This window comes from Poeciliopsis prolifica, unplaced genomic scaffold (genome assembly GCF_027474105.1).
Source record: "Poeciliopsis prolifica strain line A6 unplaced genomic scaffold, Auburn_PproV2 SCAFFOLD008, whole genome shotgun sequence".
Lineage (NCBI taxonomy): Eukaryota > Metazoa > Chordata > Actinopteri > Cyprinodontiformes > Poeciliidae > Poeciliopsis > Poeciliopsis prolifica.
The window spans coordinates 8,865,080-8,883,318 of NW_026562383.1; the positions used below are offsets into that span (position 1 = coordinate 8,865,080).

At 39.3% G+C, this 18,239-nt stretch overlaps 1 protein-coding gene across 2 annotated transcripts in view; it reads right to left on the reverse strand.

The window, feature by feature from the left end:
• Positions 1-9,222: 9,222 nt before the first annotated feature.
• Positions 9,223-18,239, reverse strand: part of epha4b (eph receptor A4b) — a 91,274-nt gene continuing 82,257 nt past the window's right edge. Inside the window, exons 14-19 of one of the 2 annotated variants that reach the window (XM_055032610.1) lie at positions 16,908-16,969; positions 14,145-14,354; positions 12,199-12,348; positions 11,888-12,081; positions 10,390-10,527; positions 9,223-10,108 (exon numbers count right to left, since the gene is read on the reverse strand). In XM_055032610.1, coding sequence (XP_054888585.1) covers positions 10,009-10,108; positions 10,390-10,527; positions 11,888-12,081; positions 12,199-12,348; positions 14,145-14,354; positions 16,908-16,969 — 854 coding nt within the window. In that variant the 3' untranslated portion in view covers positions 9,223-10,008. Of the gene's footprint in view, positions 10,109-10,389; positions 10,531-11,887; positions 12,082-12,198; positions 12,349-14,144; positions 14,355-16,907; positions 16,970-18,239 lie in introns of both variants that reach the window. The other variant, XM_055032609.1, reaches the window with a different exon arrangement.

Below are 18,239 nucleotides of genomic sequence, written 5' to 3' on the forward strand. Positions count from 1 at the left end.
AATCTCTACTCTGCTTCAGATCAGGGTGTTGGTAGACACCCTGATCTGAATATAAATCAACGATATCTGAATATAAATCAAATCAAACTGATGTTTCCATTTTTGTATGTAGATAAATAAACGATGTCTCCATCAATTCTAATTAACTTTTTTGCCCCTATTGAGGAAAAACATCCCCCACACCATGACACTGCCACCACCAGCTGGCATGGGGTAGTTAATGTGAGCCTTTCGGCCACACACAGTATCTTGTAGTTTTTCACATGGGACGCATCTTTTCCTGTTTTAATCTTTTGTTCAGCTTGCGCTCATTGTGGAGCAAGAAAGCTTCCGTTGTAAATTTTTTTCTTCTGTCCAAAAGATTTCAGCAACAGTGACCATACGTCTTTCTCTCCAACCCAAACCTTCGGCAAGTATCGGAGGAAATGAAAAAAATGCAAGAAAAATAATTAAAGTTGATTCGCTGATGCTGCTCTACTGATGTCTGTGCACCAGTAAAGTAGTTTTCAGATAAAATCTATGGTTAAATGTAAATAATTGGTAAAATGTAAATAAAAGATGCCATGTTTCTGAATGAACTGCTGTAGTTCATACACTGGTGCTATTGCGAGAAGCAGATAACTGCAATGAGTGAGAGTCAAAATAAATAGTGAAACATTTGAGACTCGTCAGCCCACAATAATTCACATAGGTAGTGCGTGACATTTGAGTTAAATTTGATATGGGACAAAGGCACAGTTCTACATGTAGTATCCTACATCTAAAACTAAGCTTCTCTATCTTTATCATTATTATTTAACTTAAAAAAAAAAACATTTCTAACCACTGCTAAGTTTCATTGCTGTCATGGGTGATATTTATTTAACAGTTAGACTGTTAATTGTTTATGTGAATGTCAGAAAGTTATTGTCTTATTTAAAGGCAGTTATTAACGGTTTGTATGTGATATTTCAGAAAATGTCTCACTCTGTCATGATGGATGTCGAAAAGACTTATCATGCATCAACTCCTGTAAAGCTAAAAGCAGACAGTTGGTAGCCTGATAATGCTTTTGTTTAACTGATTTCACTGTAAAAAGGGCCAAAGAGTGCTGTGTTGTCAGGTGCACAAACAGACTGGCTTTGTTAACAATGTTAGTCCGAACATAAAACATGAGTGCACAAGAAAGAAAATAGTAGCAGGGATTTACAAGTAGAAAAAGAAACAAAATTTATCTTTTGTGGAAGAGAAATCTTATTCAGAGATTATTGTTTTTTTACTCAAACTGGCTCCTGATTGCCAAATCTTCTGCAAAAACAAGCCATTCTTTACACTTACATTTTTAAACTTTTGCACTTTTTTTTAAGTGTATCTTTACACACTTCAGTTTAGGAAATAAAATGTTCTGTTGAAATCATTTCTGTAATTTAACAGGCTTGCAGGTGATATGTTCTGGCCCCGTAAATTGGAATTGGAATTGGGTGTGATTCAGATCCTGCTTCACCTGCTCCAACACATGCAACACTTTCAGAAACCCAAGCATCACAAGCACACCGATGTAACTATCACACATCTTGCAGATGTGCACATATGTGCCCAACTCTATGACAGAAGTTCTGGTTGATCTATGGCTGTTTGGTCTCTTGTGTTATTATAATGACTGCACATGAGGGGGACACTCAAAAATACACCTGACAGCATGACAGAGGGGCCCAATTACCTTTCCCCAGAGAGAGTGTGTGTCACACACGGAAAAAGAGAAGAGCGGAGGAACAGATAGAAAAGTGAAGGTAGAAAATGAGAGGCACACTGCTTGTGCATGTATGCGGTAGAAACACGACAGGCTCATCAGTCACCAATGGCCTTTTAAAGTGTTTTCTGTGGGGACATCTGACCTTTTCACTTGATGTCAATAGCAGCTGCATGATGAATCAATCGCCTAAGCCTGTGGCTCCTGGAAGCCCCTGTTATCCAAAGTAAACATGGGAGATGACATTCCGCCTGTTGAGACACCGGCACACAAAAGCTGGAGGTAATGGATCGGCTTTTAATGGAGAAAAGGACTGAAGTGGTGGCGGCGATGAGACTGAACCACGTAATAATCCTCGTAGAGGAAAACCTTTGGATGTATGACTCAATGTAAAGAGCTAGAACTGTATATTGAGTATAAAGCAAGATAAATGAGATAATGACGTAGTCAAGGTCAGAGAAGACTCCGCAACCTTACTGTCTGTCTGCACAGGATGGATAGGAAAGGGGAGGAAAAACAGAACAGAATGAGGCCAGGGAAAAGATAGAGAGGAGGGCAAGGAGATGAGATACTGTGGAAATGGAGAACAGGACCAGAAACTTTTTGCATGTCGAGCCGTGTGTGTGTGTTTGTGTGTGTTTGTCGAGGAGCCTGGGAGTGAGCAATAGGGGAATATGAAGCCTAATATGATGGGCTAAATGAGGTGGAATGGCGGTAACATAGAGTGACAGCAACTGAGGCAGTGCATTAATGGGTTAACCAAGGCCAGGGGTCAATGACCTCCCTCCTCCTCTGAGACCGAATTATCTTTCAGTATATGACACACACACACACACACACACACACACACACACACACACACTGATAATGAAGATGTGGTTACCAGACCACTATATTTTGTCAATTAAGACTACTAGGCTATTTTCATCCTAAAGCTATTGATCAAGAAAACTTGTGACAATAGAAGGAAGGACTGAACAATACTGAAGATGTCATTGTTTTAATGAGCAGTTACACTTACCATGCTTCAAACTTAAAATAAGTTTTGCTGGTTTGCATTAAACAAATCAGGCAAGTTCAGCATAAAGGACTAATCATCAGAACTAGACCACAAAGCAGTGGAAAAAGGTGGCCTGGTGATATGAACCACATTTTGAATAATGTCTAGTGCCACTCATGTGACTGTTACTTTGACATGTCTCACCTGAGCAACAGTGTTGGAACTGATGGATACCATTTTATGGAAACAGTCATTTCTCTTTTAACAGGACATTGCTCCCTGTCAGGAATGCTTCAGCAGGGGTGCTGTGGTGGTGCAGGGGTTAAGCACAACTCACAATAAAGAGGCCTTAGTCCTTGACTTGGTCGTCGCAGGTTTGATTCCTGGTCTGGTGATCTTTGCTGCATGTTTTCCCTCTCTCTCCTTTCTCCTTACCCTACTTTCCTGTCATAGAACTTTCAAATAAAGGCCACTAAAGCAAAAATAATAAAAAAATAATAATAAAAAAAGGAATGCTTTGAGAAGCACAACAAGCTTGAGGTGTTTACCAGATGTACAAAGATGCAATAATTCAATATTAATATCAGTCCAATGTTGAAAAAAGTTCGAGATTGATTGTCGGTGACAATGTGCCTAATCCTTAAGGGCAGATCTATCCACTCTAAGTCTATGCTTTGTGGGCTGAGCGACATCATGCTTTATTTTACATCATATTTAGAATTGCTAATTGCACCTTCTGATCCATTTGAAAGGTTTGTTGCAGTTTTTTTTTTCACGTTTGACCAACCTTGTGAAGCTAATGGTGTATGTTCCGTAAGTGTTCTGTACTGGTTCAGAGTTATCAAACAAAGTTATAATTAAGCACGTTTATATCTGTGTTTTTAAAAAAAGAAACACTGAAGTCAACTCAGCACCATTTTTCTCTATTGATTGATGCTAAACCTCAAATATCTTCCCGAATATCAATCCCGCCAAGCATTTGTGAGATGTGATGTACAAACAAGTGAGATAAATGGAGGCACCATACTAGCATCTTATAGGTCTGAAAGGATCTGCTGCTAACATCTTGGTGCCAGAATCCATAGCAGAGCTTCATTGCCCAATGCAGTTTATACCTAGATGAGTCCCGACTGACGGACACCTATTAAAGCGGCAGTCATAAAGATGTATAAACTCAAATCTTTGTGTAAGACTTTGCAGATACTCAGTGAAAAAAAAAGTTCTTCAAGAGCTCTGATGTCCCCTCTCATTTGAAGAAACGTTTGAGTTTTATATCACCATGACATTTAAATTACTGTTCTAAATTGATAGCTGTTCTGAGCAAGTGTTTCTAAGAGAGACAGAAAAGAAAAGACAAGCAAAGAATGTGTAAAAGAAAAAGACAGTGCAGGCTGCAGGTGAGAAATTAGAAATATTAGCATATTTATTACAGCAACATGAAGACACAAGAATGCCTACACTCTTTACAACAAGCAATGCAGAGCAAATTGGCATAGGAACAAATAACCTTTATTGGAGGGCAACAAAAGAGAAAAGAGGGATGGCCAAGGGAGGAGAGAGAGAGAGATTCGACTGAAAACATCAACTGAGAAACTGATGAACATTTAACGTACGTACCTGGTGGAAAACAGAAACAAACACAGCATTTCAGATCAAGAGAACCAGCCCACACAGCTTCAATTGGCAAGGTGTGGATTGACAGTGATGTGGGATTCATGAAAAGGATTGGAAGTGCTGAATAAGAACACAAAAAGCACGCTAATGATTTCCTTTATTTTTGAGGCATTAATTGAAGACACGTCCATTAATTGAAATGAAAAACTCCTTGTGGAGTTTTTCATTTTAAAACAATTATGTTATGAAGACTTAAAAAAAAAAAAAGTCAGCCAATTATTTGAACTATGAAAAACAAACGCACTTCCTACTTCTTTCATTTGTTTTTCAGGTTGGGAGCTTTAAGATTCTCTAACATTATTTTAGAAAACAACTGTTGTTCTCTGCTTGAAGGAATCCAAGGGGTGGCTATGTGGAGGTTTCTGCGATGTTTCACAAGGGTGCTAATGTGAGGTCACCTTAAGTAATGCAAATAAATACAACCTGTATATACACTTTTCTCTTAATATCATCTCTATATGACCGTGGAAAGTATATAACTCAGTAAATAAGGCATCTAAAAGGCCAGCAGTCCCAAATAGGCCGCTGGAGTGTAATTATAGAGTTAGGAAGAGTAGAATGAACAGTTTTACTTAATCCCATTTTCCAGGACTTTGACTTATGCTGCATAAGAAATATGAAAATTGTTTGAAAGGACAGAAAAATAAATGGAAAATGATTTTCTTTTATGGTGGAACATTTTTATGAGCAGAAAAAATTATCACTTAATGGCCCTTGAATCCTCCATCACATTAAACGCTTAGTTTTTGGAATACAGCTAGGTGTATCCCAAAAATGTGAGTTCCTAATTTCCATCATAAAGAAGAAAAAATAAGCCTTTAATTTCAAACTAACAAGCTGAACTTACTTGAAATGTTCTATTTTTATTTTTTAAGTTAACATTAACATGAAAATCTGCATATGATTTTGTTATTTGTACAGGAAGCTGCATTTAATTGTTCTGGTTTCAATATAATCAATTAAGTTACAGCTTCTATAATATTTTAGGGATTAATATACCTTTAATACTTGATGTAACATGCTGAATTCTAATAATTAGTCAAACTGTGCTATTTTCTCAAAAATAAGATAACTTTTTTACTCTATATATTTTAAGTTTGTTTACAAGGCTTTTCTATCTTTTCTATTTTAAATGTAAAGTTGTATTACCTGTTGTACCTGGGGAGCTTCAGCAATAATTTTTATTACTTTTTCCTTTTTAATCACCATCCATTTTGAAGAGGGGTTTTGTGCAGTAATTGAATGAAAAACAGAAAAAAAATGCTTAAAGTTTAAAGTGGATATGCAAATAAAACAAGCTTGAAAGTTCATTCTACTCGTCCTAACGCCGTCACAAAACCTGCAGTCCCGTCTTTCAAAGCTGTCGCTTTTCTCTTTGCTACATTCCATGTTCAGTCTAATGGTTCGCCTCACCTTCACTCTTCACCAGTACGAGCCGCCCCTGAACGTAAACCTCGAAATCTCTTTTTCATATTAAAAGCACATCAAAGTCATCGTCATTGTTGTCATTACAAACATTCTAATATTGGAAATTAACACTGTACATATTTTACACTATGGTACAATCAAATACTATACTTCATGTCACTGTTGGTCCTATGGTTTACCACATGTATTAAAACTGAGTTTTGGAAAACATTATATCCAGTCTCACTGCTATTAACACAATGAACATGAAAAGGGTCCCTTTGAATGTAATTAATGTCATGAGCAAAAATATCAACAGACGTATTGGCTTATTCTTGTAAACATTGTTTTGTAAATTTGTAAGCAATGGGTAGTGACTGAAAATAAAGAGGATATAAACAGCTCTGTAACCAGCAATTAAGAAAATACAGATCAGACAGAAAATAATGTTATTTGTTTTATGCAAGATTTACCCTCATGTGGTGGCACATCTGAAATTCAACACTTCACCTTGTCAATAAAGGGACAATTCTATCAAGCAATGACATTGGAAAACACAACTCTGTAATAATTATGAGAGTACTGTGTAGCCATCCAGGCATAAGGACAGAGGAAAAGAAAGTGCACAGCTAGAATTAAGGTATGTCGTTGAGATTAACTTTTTCATACATGGCACAAACCCGTAAAATCAAGTTAGACGTCCTCAACAGTGTCACTGGCTTGCATCGCCTTTGCTCCGCACAAACACTTTGACTGTCTAAACACACCTGAAACACTGGAAGGCTTCATCTTAAGATGAGTTGCTCCTTAAAGTATGTTGTGAAACAAATATACTTTGCACGCCTTTCAAGAAGACTTGGACCCTTTGAATTTTTTCACATTTTGCCACATTATAACCACAAACTGTAATTATTTTCATTGGGATCAGCACACAGTGTAAAGAAAAAGAATTATGGTTTTCGATTTTTATTTCCACAAATAGAATGTGAAAAGTATTGTGGACAATTGTATGTTTCCTGCTTTGTATTCACGAGCTCAAAGTAAAATTCAGTTCATGTCTGTGCACTGTGTTCTCAATATGAATTAAGCCGAGAACAAAAAGCCTAAAAAAGACAAATACATAGGAGATATTTGGAAAAAAGTTGTTGAGAAAGCAGAATAGGCTTTTAATGGATCGTATAGATCCACAACTCATGGAAGAATCTATCTACATGATAACTACAAGTCATTCACTCCACAAATCTAGCATTTATGAAAGAGTGGAAGAAGAAAGCTGAAAGAAGTTTTTAGTTTGCCACAAGGCATGTACAAGAAACGGTAGACGGGGAACAAGGTGCTCACGAAAGATGAGACCAAATTTTTGCTTTTCTCAACACCGCTAATAAACATGAACACCGCATTTTCCATTCTTTTGTCCAATCTATTCTGAAATCAAATGGGGAATTCCTTCATATCTACAAGTGCAAGACTGAAAAAGACCTACTGAAGATGAGTCGCAGGTACAATTTTAGTGAGAGTTGATTCCACTGAGTACAGACTCAGTGGGGCTGAACACGAATCCAAACAAAACTTTTCATGTTTTGTTTTGAAAAGAGTAAAAACCTTGCATTGTTTTCCTTACACTTCACTATTATGCACAACTTTGCAAAAATCCCAATGCAAGACCCTACCCTGTGCTTAATGTGAAAAAATTAGAGGTACGAATCCTTTTGCAAGGCTCTGTAAACTATGTTTATTTTGTCAAAGATATTGGAAGAGGAACATTTCAGCACGTTCTGTTATTTCTTTGCAGTCTGTAACATCATACAGTAAGTGCACGTAAACAGGCATACGTATATTGGATCTACTTTCTATGGAAGTGTGTCTGAGAGCAGTATGTAAGGAAGCCCTTTTCCTGGCCAAATAAACTTATTAAAACATACTTCCATCCTACACAAGCTAACGAAATCTACATCCCCCTTATACACTCCTGATCAAAATCTTAAGACCAGTCAAAAAATTGCAAGAATTTGCATTTTGCACTATTGAATCTTAAGAAGATTCTAAGTAGAGCTTCACAATGTTAAAAGAAAATATTAGTGCAAGAGACAAAAACATTTGAGCAGGGAATTTTCTGAAAACTGCATTTACACTCAAACATGATTTTTTCAGCTGATCAAAAGTTTAAGACCATAGTCTTTAAAAGCCAAAAGCTGTGCAAAAATCTGGATTCCATGTCATGTTCTGTGAAGTCTTTACACTGTCAAGACCTCCAGATGGCAAAAGCAAAAAAGTTCACTGACTTTGAACGTGGCAGGATTGTTGAGCTGCATAAGCAAGGCCTCTCACAACGTGCCATTGCTGCTGAGGTTGGACGCAGTAAGACAGTCATTTTGCATTTTTTAAATGACCCTGAGGGTTATGGAACAAAAAAGTCAAGCGGTAGACCCAAAAAAATTTCACCAGCTCTGAACCGCAGGATCCGATTGGCTGTCCGTCAAGACAAGGGACGATCCTCTACCCAAATTAAAGCCATTACTGGTGCCGACTGCAGCCCGATAACCATCAGACGGCATCTGCAAGGGAAGGGCTTCAGAAACAAAAAACGTCTTCAAAGGCCACGTCTTGTTCAACGCCACAGAATTGCCCGTTTGGACTTTGCAAGGGTGCACCAAACATGGGACATTGAAAGGTGGAAGAAAGTTGTCTTCTCTGATGAGAAAAAGTTTTGGCTTGATGATCCTGATGGCTTCCAACGTTACTGGCATGACAGGGAGATCCCACCTGAGATGTTTTCTACACGGCACAGTGGTAGGGGCGCCATCATGATTTGGGGTGCGTTTTCCTTCAATGGAACAATGGAGCTTCAGGTTGTGCAGAGGCGTCAAACAGCAGCTGGCTATGTGGAGATGTTGCAGCAGGCATCCCTCATGACTGAGGGCCCTCGTCTGTGTGGTAATGATTGGGTTTTTCAACAAGACAATGCTGCAGTTCACAATGCCCGCCTGACAAAGCAGTTCTTCCAAGAGAATAACATCACTCTTTTGGACCATCCTGCATGTTCCCCGGATCTAAACCCAATTGAGAACATTTGGGGATGGATGGCAAGGGAAGTTTACGAAAATGGACATCAGTTCCAGACAGTGGATGCCCTTCGTGAAGCCATTTTCAACACTTGGAGCAATGTTCCCACTAGCCTCCTGGAAACACTGGCATCAAGCATGCCTAAACGATTGTTTGACGTCATCAACAAGAATGGTGGAGCTACTCATTACTGAGTCCTTTTTTTTGGCACTTTGATTTCTGTTTTGGGGTTTTGGAGGTTTTTGAGCTATGGTCTTAAACTTTTGATCAGCTGAAAAAATTATGTTTGAGTATAAATGCAGTTTTCAATTAATTCCCCGCTCAAATGTTTTTGTCTCTTATGCTGATTTCTTCTTTTAACATTGTGAAGCTCTACTTAGAACCTTCTTAAGATCCAATAATGCTAAATGCAAATTCTTGCAATTTTTTGACTGGTCTTAAGATTTTGATCAGGAGTGTATGTCTACAGGTCCATTTATTTATCTCCTTGCTCCCCTCACATTCATGTCATCCATAATCTCTTAGCTTTCTTTGAGCAGACACCAGTGGAAGAGTTCATACATTTACAACAACTGCTGTTAACGCTGTGCAACCACAGATACAAACGTTAGGTCCATCTCTATGCTCGTGGCATACACCGCCCATATAAACATATATCTACACATGTACACGTCTTTTGACCCTTTTTGAAAACCTTCATTATGAAAACAGAAAACAAACAAAATGACAGGAAAGCCAACTGTACACCTGACAAACAGTGACGAGCATCATATTCAGTTTTTTAGTCATTATGTTAATTTTATTTAATTTTTTTTTTTGCTTTTTCTTCATTTATGTTTACATGATGTGAAACAGTCTCTGCGTGCGGCTTTGTTGTCTCTGTGCTGCCCTGACATGGTGAACGGTGTTGGACAGATTCTGAGTGCCCAAAGGCATGTCCAGGATTATGGGAGGGTGAAGGAGTCAAGAGTCATTGTTGTCTCCATCTTAGTGTGCCTCAAAAAAAAAAAAAAAAAAAAAAAAAAGTCATTGGAGACCCAAGCACAAAATATCTATTACAGCTCCATTTAGTGGGGGAGACTCTCCACAGGAGCGTCCAGTTCAGCTATGTCTCTGTGCGTTTTTGTGGAAACTGTTATACTTGGACGTGTGTCCCCTGGGCTTGCAGGCTCTGCACACTGGACAAAATCTTCTTCTGGTGGCCAGCCAGCGTCACTCCCATCTTAGCCAGTTCACTAGATGAAAGATTTAGGAAAACAAAGATATTATAATGCTGTAAATTGCAAAGGATGCATATTGGCATGCATTGATTTTTTTTTTTTCTTTTCTGATTGATTTGGAGTTTTGTTTGAACTCAGTTTTAATTTGAGGGTTTTTTACGTAAAGCTAAAGTTGAGGTCAATAAATAAACTGTTAGTATCGCTACATTGTACATCCTACACAAAAACACTGGACACATTGAGGCCCAGAATGAGAGGCGCTTATTTGAGCAGGATATGGCTCCATGTGTCTGTACCTGACACTGATATAGAGGATGGAGTCCAAGCTGACATATCCAGCACTGGAAAAGTTCTCCTTGTACTGGCCCATCTTGATGGTGTCCAGCCAATCATCCACAGTGCTCACACTGAACTCTGGGGTGGGTGGGTCCTCCCTGCTGAAATGGAAAGCATATTTCAATCCAATGGTAGTTGTAGCTGCTCAGAATTTACGCCAAAAAATATGCAAGTCAAGTAAACACCCATATTTCAATTTCTCTGAAAAAGTATAATCATAATAAATACAAACAAACTTTTAAGTTAGAAATGGTATGTTATGGTCTGTACAACCACGTCATTTCTGACTTGAAAGCTGTGTAGAACAGTAACTGATGCTCTCCACAACAAGGGTAAACCTCAGGTGTTTATTGCTAAAGAAGTGCAATATTCAAGTTTGTCCAAAGCAAGTTTAATGGAAATAAAATGTTTTGTGGAAATAGGTGAAACGTGGAGTAGCACAGAGTAAAAGTTGCTCTTTGTCCATTGTGAAGATTTCAGAAGAGCAAAGAAGGCTTACAGATTGATGTGTCATGTTGCCTTGGTTTGTGTCTGAACTGGTGTCATTTTTTTGCAGGTGTGTGTGATTTTATTCCAAAACCAGATTTAAGAAATTAAGTTGCATCTGCATTTAAACATAAATACATACTTTGTTTTGATTCTAATGTATTAAACCTTTGTGCTCCCTGTGAAAAGTGTATTTCAGTGTAGAAAAGTAAATTAATGGGTTTTATGTATTTTGGAGGGATCCTGGATTTTGGGGAAAAACCTTTTTGTCTGATTGTGTTTAATATTTAATGCCATCCACAAATCTGTGCTTTCTGCATGTTTCAAGCTTGAGGTTAGTTTATATGATTTTAAAACCCAGCAAAGACCAGATTATAAACAGTAAAGTTTTTAAATTACACTTAGTATTTTTTTTCCTCATCATATCTGCCCCAAATTACTTCCATCGATGATAATGTAAGACGTGTTTCTGGTCCTGTGGTTTATTCTGTCTCTTCTAAACTCTCTGGGGGTTTAACTGAAGTAATTTTGAGCTTCTGCTGTCTGTTGGTTTGTGTTGAGCCTTGTGTTTTTTCTCCCCACTTTCTGTTTAGAGCGTTTGTCTCTGAAAAAAAAAAACATTCATTGTATGCTGCACTGATTCTGAACATCAACTAAGCGCCTGAGGTGTAAAATGTAAATGTAAAAATAATGATATTCTCTGGGTGCGGGCAATTCAGCTGGGGATTCGGAAACTCTAAATTGAACAAGGAGAGGGAAGATATACCAGCCTCCAAACTTATATTCTTTCATTTTCTACTTTCAGAACTAGTTATTATGTTGGAAAACAGCTTTAAAGAATAGAATATATTTGAAAAATAACATTTTCGGCTTACAGATTTCAAAAGCTGTCTCATTTTTTTTTTTTTTCCACACGTCAAACCTTCAGACTGTCACTACTCTCATCCGGTGAAATCCTTTGTTTTCACTGACCACACTGAGCTGTTGGCCAGCTCTCTGAGACTGGCCGGGTTTCTGATGAGCTTGTCCAGGATTGTGACAATCTGTCCAAACTTTGGCCGGTCACTGCGCCCCTTCTCCCAGCAGTCCAACATGAGCTGGTGCAACACCACCGGGCAGTCCATAGGAGCAGGAAGACGATAACCCTCATCTATTGCTTTGATCACCTTCACAGGGAAAGAAATGCAGATCTATTGATCTTGTATTGATTGAGATCAGTCATAATTTTTTATTGTTTAGAAATGTCTAAAAATGTGCAACGTTTCTCCATGTTTGGGACTCACATCCTGGTTGGACATCTCCCAGTACGGTCTCTCTCCATATGAAATCACCTCCCACATGACAATGCCGTAGCTCCACACGTCGCTGGCTGAGGTGAACTTCCTGTATGCGATGGCCTCTGGTGCCGTCCATCTGATGGGGATCTTTCCTCCCTGCAAACACACCGCACTGACAATGTACTTTCACTGAAATCATTAGACGAAGGAGAGTTTAAATGCTTTTTCCTGTTTGTTTTGACTAGTCAAAATTCAACATGAAGCTGCGAACATGTCAGCATTAAATGGATGACATGTTCTTGCCCTCTGAGAGTGGAGGTACTGTCAGTACACAGATTCATGGATCAGTTCAGTCCTGTGCTGTAGTGAAGTGCAGTTGAATCTTAATCCAGCTTTGACCATTTTTCCTGTCTCTGCTTAGGAGCTGCACAATGCTGCCACCACCAAGTTTTCCAATGGAAATTACTTTACACCCTGAATCCTAACTTTATTTACATCTGACCAGACTACATTGTGCTGGTATGATGTCTCATTTGAGGCTCAATGCAAACTTTAAATGGAATTTCTTGTGAAGTCTTGTCATGTAACAATTTCTAAGTTTGTCTAAGAATCCAAATAACAAGTGAGTGCAATATCCCTAGCACAGTTAAAAACAGTTTATGCTTTTTTATTACCAGTGTTACATGAGGGCTATCACAGAAAGCGAAACCCCCACAAATTTATATAATAGCAACACAACAGCTTCCTGGGTAAGTTGGGATGTTTTAAAATATAAAGCTTCTTCCATGTTTAGAATTGTAAAAATAAAATGCTCCACTATTGTTAGTCTTCTGGCTGTTCTGTGTGGAAAATGCTAACTCTCAGTTCTTACAGTCTGTTCTCATTTAATGAGAGAGGTGGTGGGATAAAGAGTGTGTGTATCAGGTTTTGGGGATAAATTCCCTGAGCTCCTCCTGCCTTTGTTGTTGACACACAGATCAAAAGGATCCCATACAGCCCCCTGTATGTATAGGCACCCCCACCCTCCCTGGTTCACTGACGCACCCAGGCATCGCACCTCTATAGGCTCGTCTCGGCTTTTTAACATGCGGAAGATGCCTCTGCACCACCTAGCATTCCCCACCTCTGCTCGGTGAAAGTCAAATGAAAGACAAAGCTGCCAAGTTGCTCAGCACTGTACTTTAGTTTCCCCCACTCCCCTTGTCCACCCCTACCCAACATCATCTTTTTGTTTTTTCTCTTAACTGCTCTCATTGGATCACTATTCTTCCCCTCCCGCATACTCTCTCTCCCCACATTTTTCCTCCCTGGGTCTCTGGCTCCTCTGTCTGTTTCTTCCCCATCTCCGCCTTTGCTACCCTCCTCCATCAGTGCCTGCAGCTCACTATCTAGGTCTATTGACATCAGTGGGAGTTTGTGTGTGATTGCTATAGAGCTGTCAGTGGCTGATCCACTCCTCCTAGGGCAATGCTAATGCCACATTAAGAATAACTTCCCTAACTTTTCTTATGAATATGAATAATGCCATCTCCTTGTGGACATTTTTGATGGGTTACTCCACAGTGGTTTAGCTCATTGATGTTTGAGTTTCTATAGTTTTACTAAGGGCTAGGCGAGGATGCCGCAGTCACCAAAGACTGATTTGACTGCATAAATACAAAAGAGTTAGAGGCTTGTTTTTTGCCTCTGTCCTCACTGTGTATATTAATTAGTTTTGTGAACAGTATATCTTCAATATCGATATTATTATTTAAGTTAATACTCTGTAGAACCACTACTACAGTGACAACATACATTTAGTCACAAGGTTTTGATGGACATCTATTAGGAACAACTATATTGTAAAAGTGCCACAAGGAAAGACAATCATGTTTGTGTCTGATTTAGTTTGTGTCTGAACTGTAATGAAGAAAGCGTGTTTTGGTCAGTAGCAAACAGCGAGTAGGTCTTACCCTTGTAGTGTAGGCGGCCTCGGGGTCGTCCTCCAGAACTCGGCTCAGGCCGAAGTCGGACACCTTACACACCAGGTTGCTGTTGACCAGGATGTTTCGAGCCGCCAGGTCTCTGTGAACGTAGCTCATATCTGACAGGTACTTCATACCCGAGGCGATGCCGCGCAGCATACCAACCAGCTGGATCACTGTGAACTGGCCGTCGTGTTTCTGAAACAAAGCAGAAAATAACATGAAATGATTTGCGGAAGTCAGTATTTCTGCTGACATGGACCTGCAGATAACACGACGGCGCACCAACAACAGCTCCAGCTGTAATTGAAGGTTTATGCCAGGATTTGAGTTGCACTGGCAATAGTCCAGAGTCCCCAGAGATTCCAGAGCATGACATTGTATCACTTTCAGCTCCTGCTAACCCTGAGCTTTGACCTCAAACTGAGGGGCTAGTGGGGTGGAAAAAAAAAAGATACATTTTTGCTTCTAAGGATCAAAGAGGGGGATCATGAGAACAAAAAAGTCCCACTTACAGAGGATTGAACCAAAAACAGCAGACAAAACTTTCATCTTTAGCGCTAAGCATGTGTCGGCCCAGCTCTGCTTGGATTTCAGATTCTGAGCTGTGGTTGGCAAAGACTTTGCAGCCTGTTGATCGATGATGGTCCAGCTCACCTTCCGCTGCCAATTATTCCTGCCTGGGTCAACGATCTCTGTTAAAGAGCCATTCATGTTATCAGTCATCCACTCTCCTTCATATCATTTCTCCTTCTTCTGTCCCTTTGTAATCTCCATCCATCTCCTTCTCATCCCGCTCTCTGTTGCAGAAAGGGGGAAGAACTCAGTTGCACTTTGATTCAGCCTCCGTCTATCTGTCTGCGTTCATCTTTCTGTGTCCATGTACCCCTCCCCTCCTGTCTTCTGTCTTTTTCTTTCTCTCGTCCCTCGGCAGCTGCGGAGTAAGTTAATTAGCCGGTGGTTTTGTGAGATGCTGATTGATTGGACTGTCTAACAAACCTACAGACTTCCTCTATCAATCTGCCCACCACACTGTACTGCCAGAAAGGAGGAGGCATGGCAGGAAAAGAAGGAGAAGCATTTTTTTTTATGAATAAAATGCATACCTAAGAAAAAATAAAGCACTTTATGAGATGATAGATCGTGTTGGACTAAGTAGAGGGAAGCTGGTTTTGTTACTTCAGAGGGATTTCTGCTTAATAAATGCTCATAATTAAAGACAACTGTAAAGATACCACAGCTGAGCTGTTAAAACCATAAAAATCCAGGCTCTGCAGTCACTTTATGACCTTCCTTTCAACACCTAGTATTGTACAAAAAGAACACATGTATGTGGCATCTTTTTATTGTGTGTGAGCGAGTAGGGACGGCTGGGAGCAATATTCTTGAGTCGTTTTGTATCTTGTCACTTCATTGTGCTTCGGTGCTGCAGATGGGATCTTAGAAACAGGCCCATCATCACAGCCTTAATGGCTTAGCAGCAGCGCAGTGATTTTACTGGCTGACAAACAAGGCAGAATATGAATCAGGGGAATGTCGAACATGAGGCACACCAGGAACTGTGTGCCATTTATCTAGGCTGATGCAAAATTGTGTTCCAAGGTTCCCGAGTTAAATCAATGCAGGATCTTTGATGATCATAGCTGGAAACATATTTTGAATTTCCAAACACTGCAGAGAGCTGGAGATATTTATTAGCACCCCTAATAGCAATGCATAAAAAACTTGAAAGTAAATTGATTTTTTTTTATTACAGCTGCATATTCTCATACTAAATAAATTTGAAGAGTCCAACCTTTAATTTGAGTACATTTATTCAGTGAATGGGAAGAAATAAAAGCTATTAGAGCATAATAATTGGCATCCCTGCATTAAAAGTTACCAATTATCGTTTTTTTATTTATCTTTTGCTTTTTTAAGTAAATAAGAGTTTCTAAACTCGTCTAATTAGTGATAAACTTCTTATTTCACTTGAGTAGGAAGCAGTAGTGACATATTCAATATTTCAAATGTCTTGGTCTATTCCTACATTCTCTATATTGAAATTTAGAAAGCAAAAGTTCCCTCCCTAAACCCTTCTCATGGATGTCCGTTTAGTGTCTTTCTCATGTTACAATCATGTAAGTTTTATCTGATGTTTTAGAGTTTTTGGAAACTTCTTTTAGCTCAATAAGGTCTACTTTAAGGGTGAATTCTCTTGGAAAGCCTGATCTAAGCATGTTGGTGGTTGTTTTTAACGTCCCTTAATTGTAAAGCATTTTTTATAAAGTGGAATGGCTGATTTTAAAACTTTTTGAGGCCTTTTGCAAATCTCTTATAAGACTTGTAAGCGTCACCAATCTTCTTTTATGAAGATTACTGTGGTGTCTACTCTTACACATTCTGGAGCACACATAACTAAATATCTGAAGTTTAAACAGTGGGAACCTTGTTCAAAATATTCAGTAACACTGTTTCAGTCATATGCCCCCACATGTGAAATAATTGCATTTTAAGTCGAAATAAAAATGGTGGTGCCTGAATTTATTCCTCCACAGAAATAAATCATTTGTCACAAAAATAAAATAAACAATCATTTATTCTGTTTATTTTGTAATGTTGCTTTCACTTACGCTTTTTTTCCTTTTTCATTTTAACAGTTCAAGCTACATTCAATAATGGTCTGAGAAACTATCTCAGGGTAAAATGTTGTGATTCTGCCATAAGACAAAATGAAAGTGCAGTGCTCTGTCCTGCTGAGACAAGACTCACCTTCAGAAAAGTGTCCAGAGACCCATTTTCCATGAACTCTGTTATGATCATCACAGGTTTACCTAAAAGAGGCACAATATAGGGCAGTTGTTAATAAGCCACAGTTACAAGGGAGAAGCGCATGAACTATAAAGAGACGAGGACAGAAAAGAATCAGAGTCCACAGCTGTGACCATCCTCTCTTTTCGTCTCTGTGCAGCTCTCAGGGGGATAACATGGTATGTCGTCATCAGTCACACTGACAGCTTCTAATCAGCCCTCTCCATAAACGCCAGGAGATAATTAGAATAGACCAATCCACCACAATATGTATGTGCATGTGTGAGTGTGTGTGTGTGCATGGGAGCCTCCTGAGATCTCATGAATACTAATCAGCCTCGAGGGAAGTGGGGGGGGGCAGGGTGTAGAGAGGGGCTTGCGGTTTGATCGCTGTGCACCTGCACGAGTGTGTGTTTGTGTGCAACTTTGCGGGTGATGAAGGGGAGCCTGAGTGACAGACCCCGCACCCTATGATCCTCTGCTTGGCATCTGGTGAGGCTTACAAATGATTAACAAAGTACCTGCAATCACAACTATGCACACACCCCCGCACACACACACACACACACCAAAAACAGCAGTTGTCCCTGGTTTACAGCTACCACCCTCCCCCCGCACTCCACCACCGTACCTCCACCCAGACCCCCCTGCAGTCAGGCATTGCCAATCACCAAACAAACATTCAGTGTGCAGCTACAAATGACGGAGCATGGCTTGTAAACGCACAGGCCGTGTCACCAATAATGAGTACTTCACATTTCCCAAATCAGACCTCTATGATGCGAGGGGGAAAAAAATTCTGGGGGAGACAACCTAACATAAGGAGGAAGAAAGAAAAGAGATGTCTAGACAAGGAGGGCTGTTGTAAATGAGTCTAAACTAAGACAAAGAATGAGCAGAGCTAAAAATAATTTGATAATAAATGGACCTAAAAAAAAAAGAAGCTACATTACAATTTTGCAATGGAACCTCCAAGTGCCATTTTTTTACATTTTTGGGGTTCACAGCTCTAACATGCTAATGCACTCTTAATTTCTTTTGATACCAGGTGAGACATCAACTTTATTTTTTTTCCATCATTCTTGCTGTGAGTGGTCTTTATAATCATTTAGATTAGAAGTAGAGGGAGTATCACATTATGTGTCTGGGAGAGCAGTTATTGAAAAGTAGGGTTGTACTCATTTAGATGAGATTGTTACAGTCAAGTTTCCTCCAGGGTTCTTGAGGTTTCAGAATCTTCTGCATATTTACTTAAGATGAGCTTTGAGATGGTTTTATACTAAATGGTTCTTA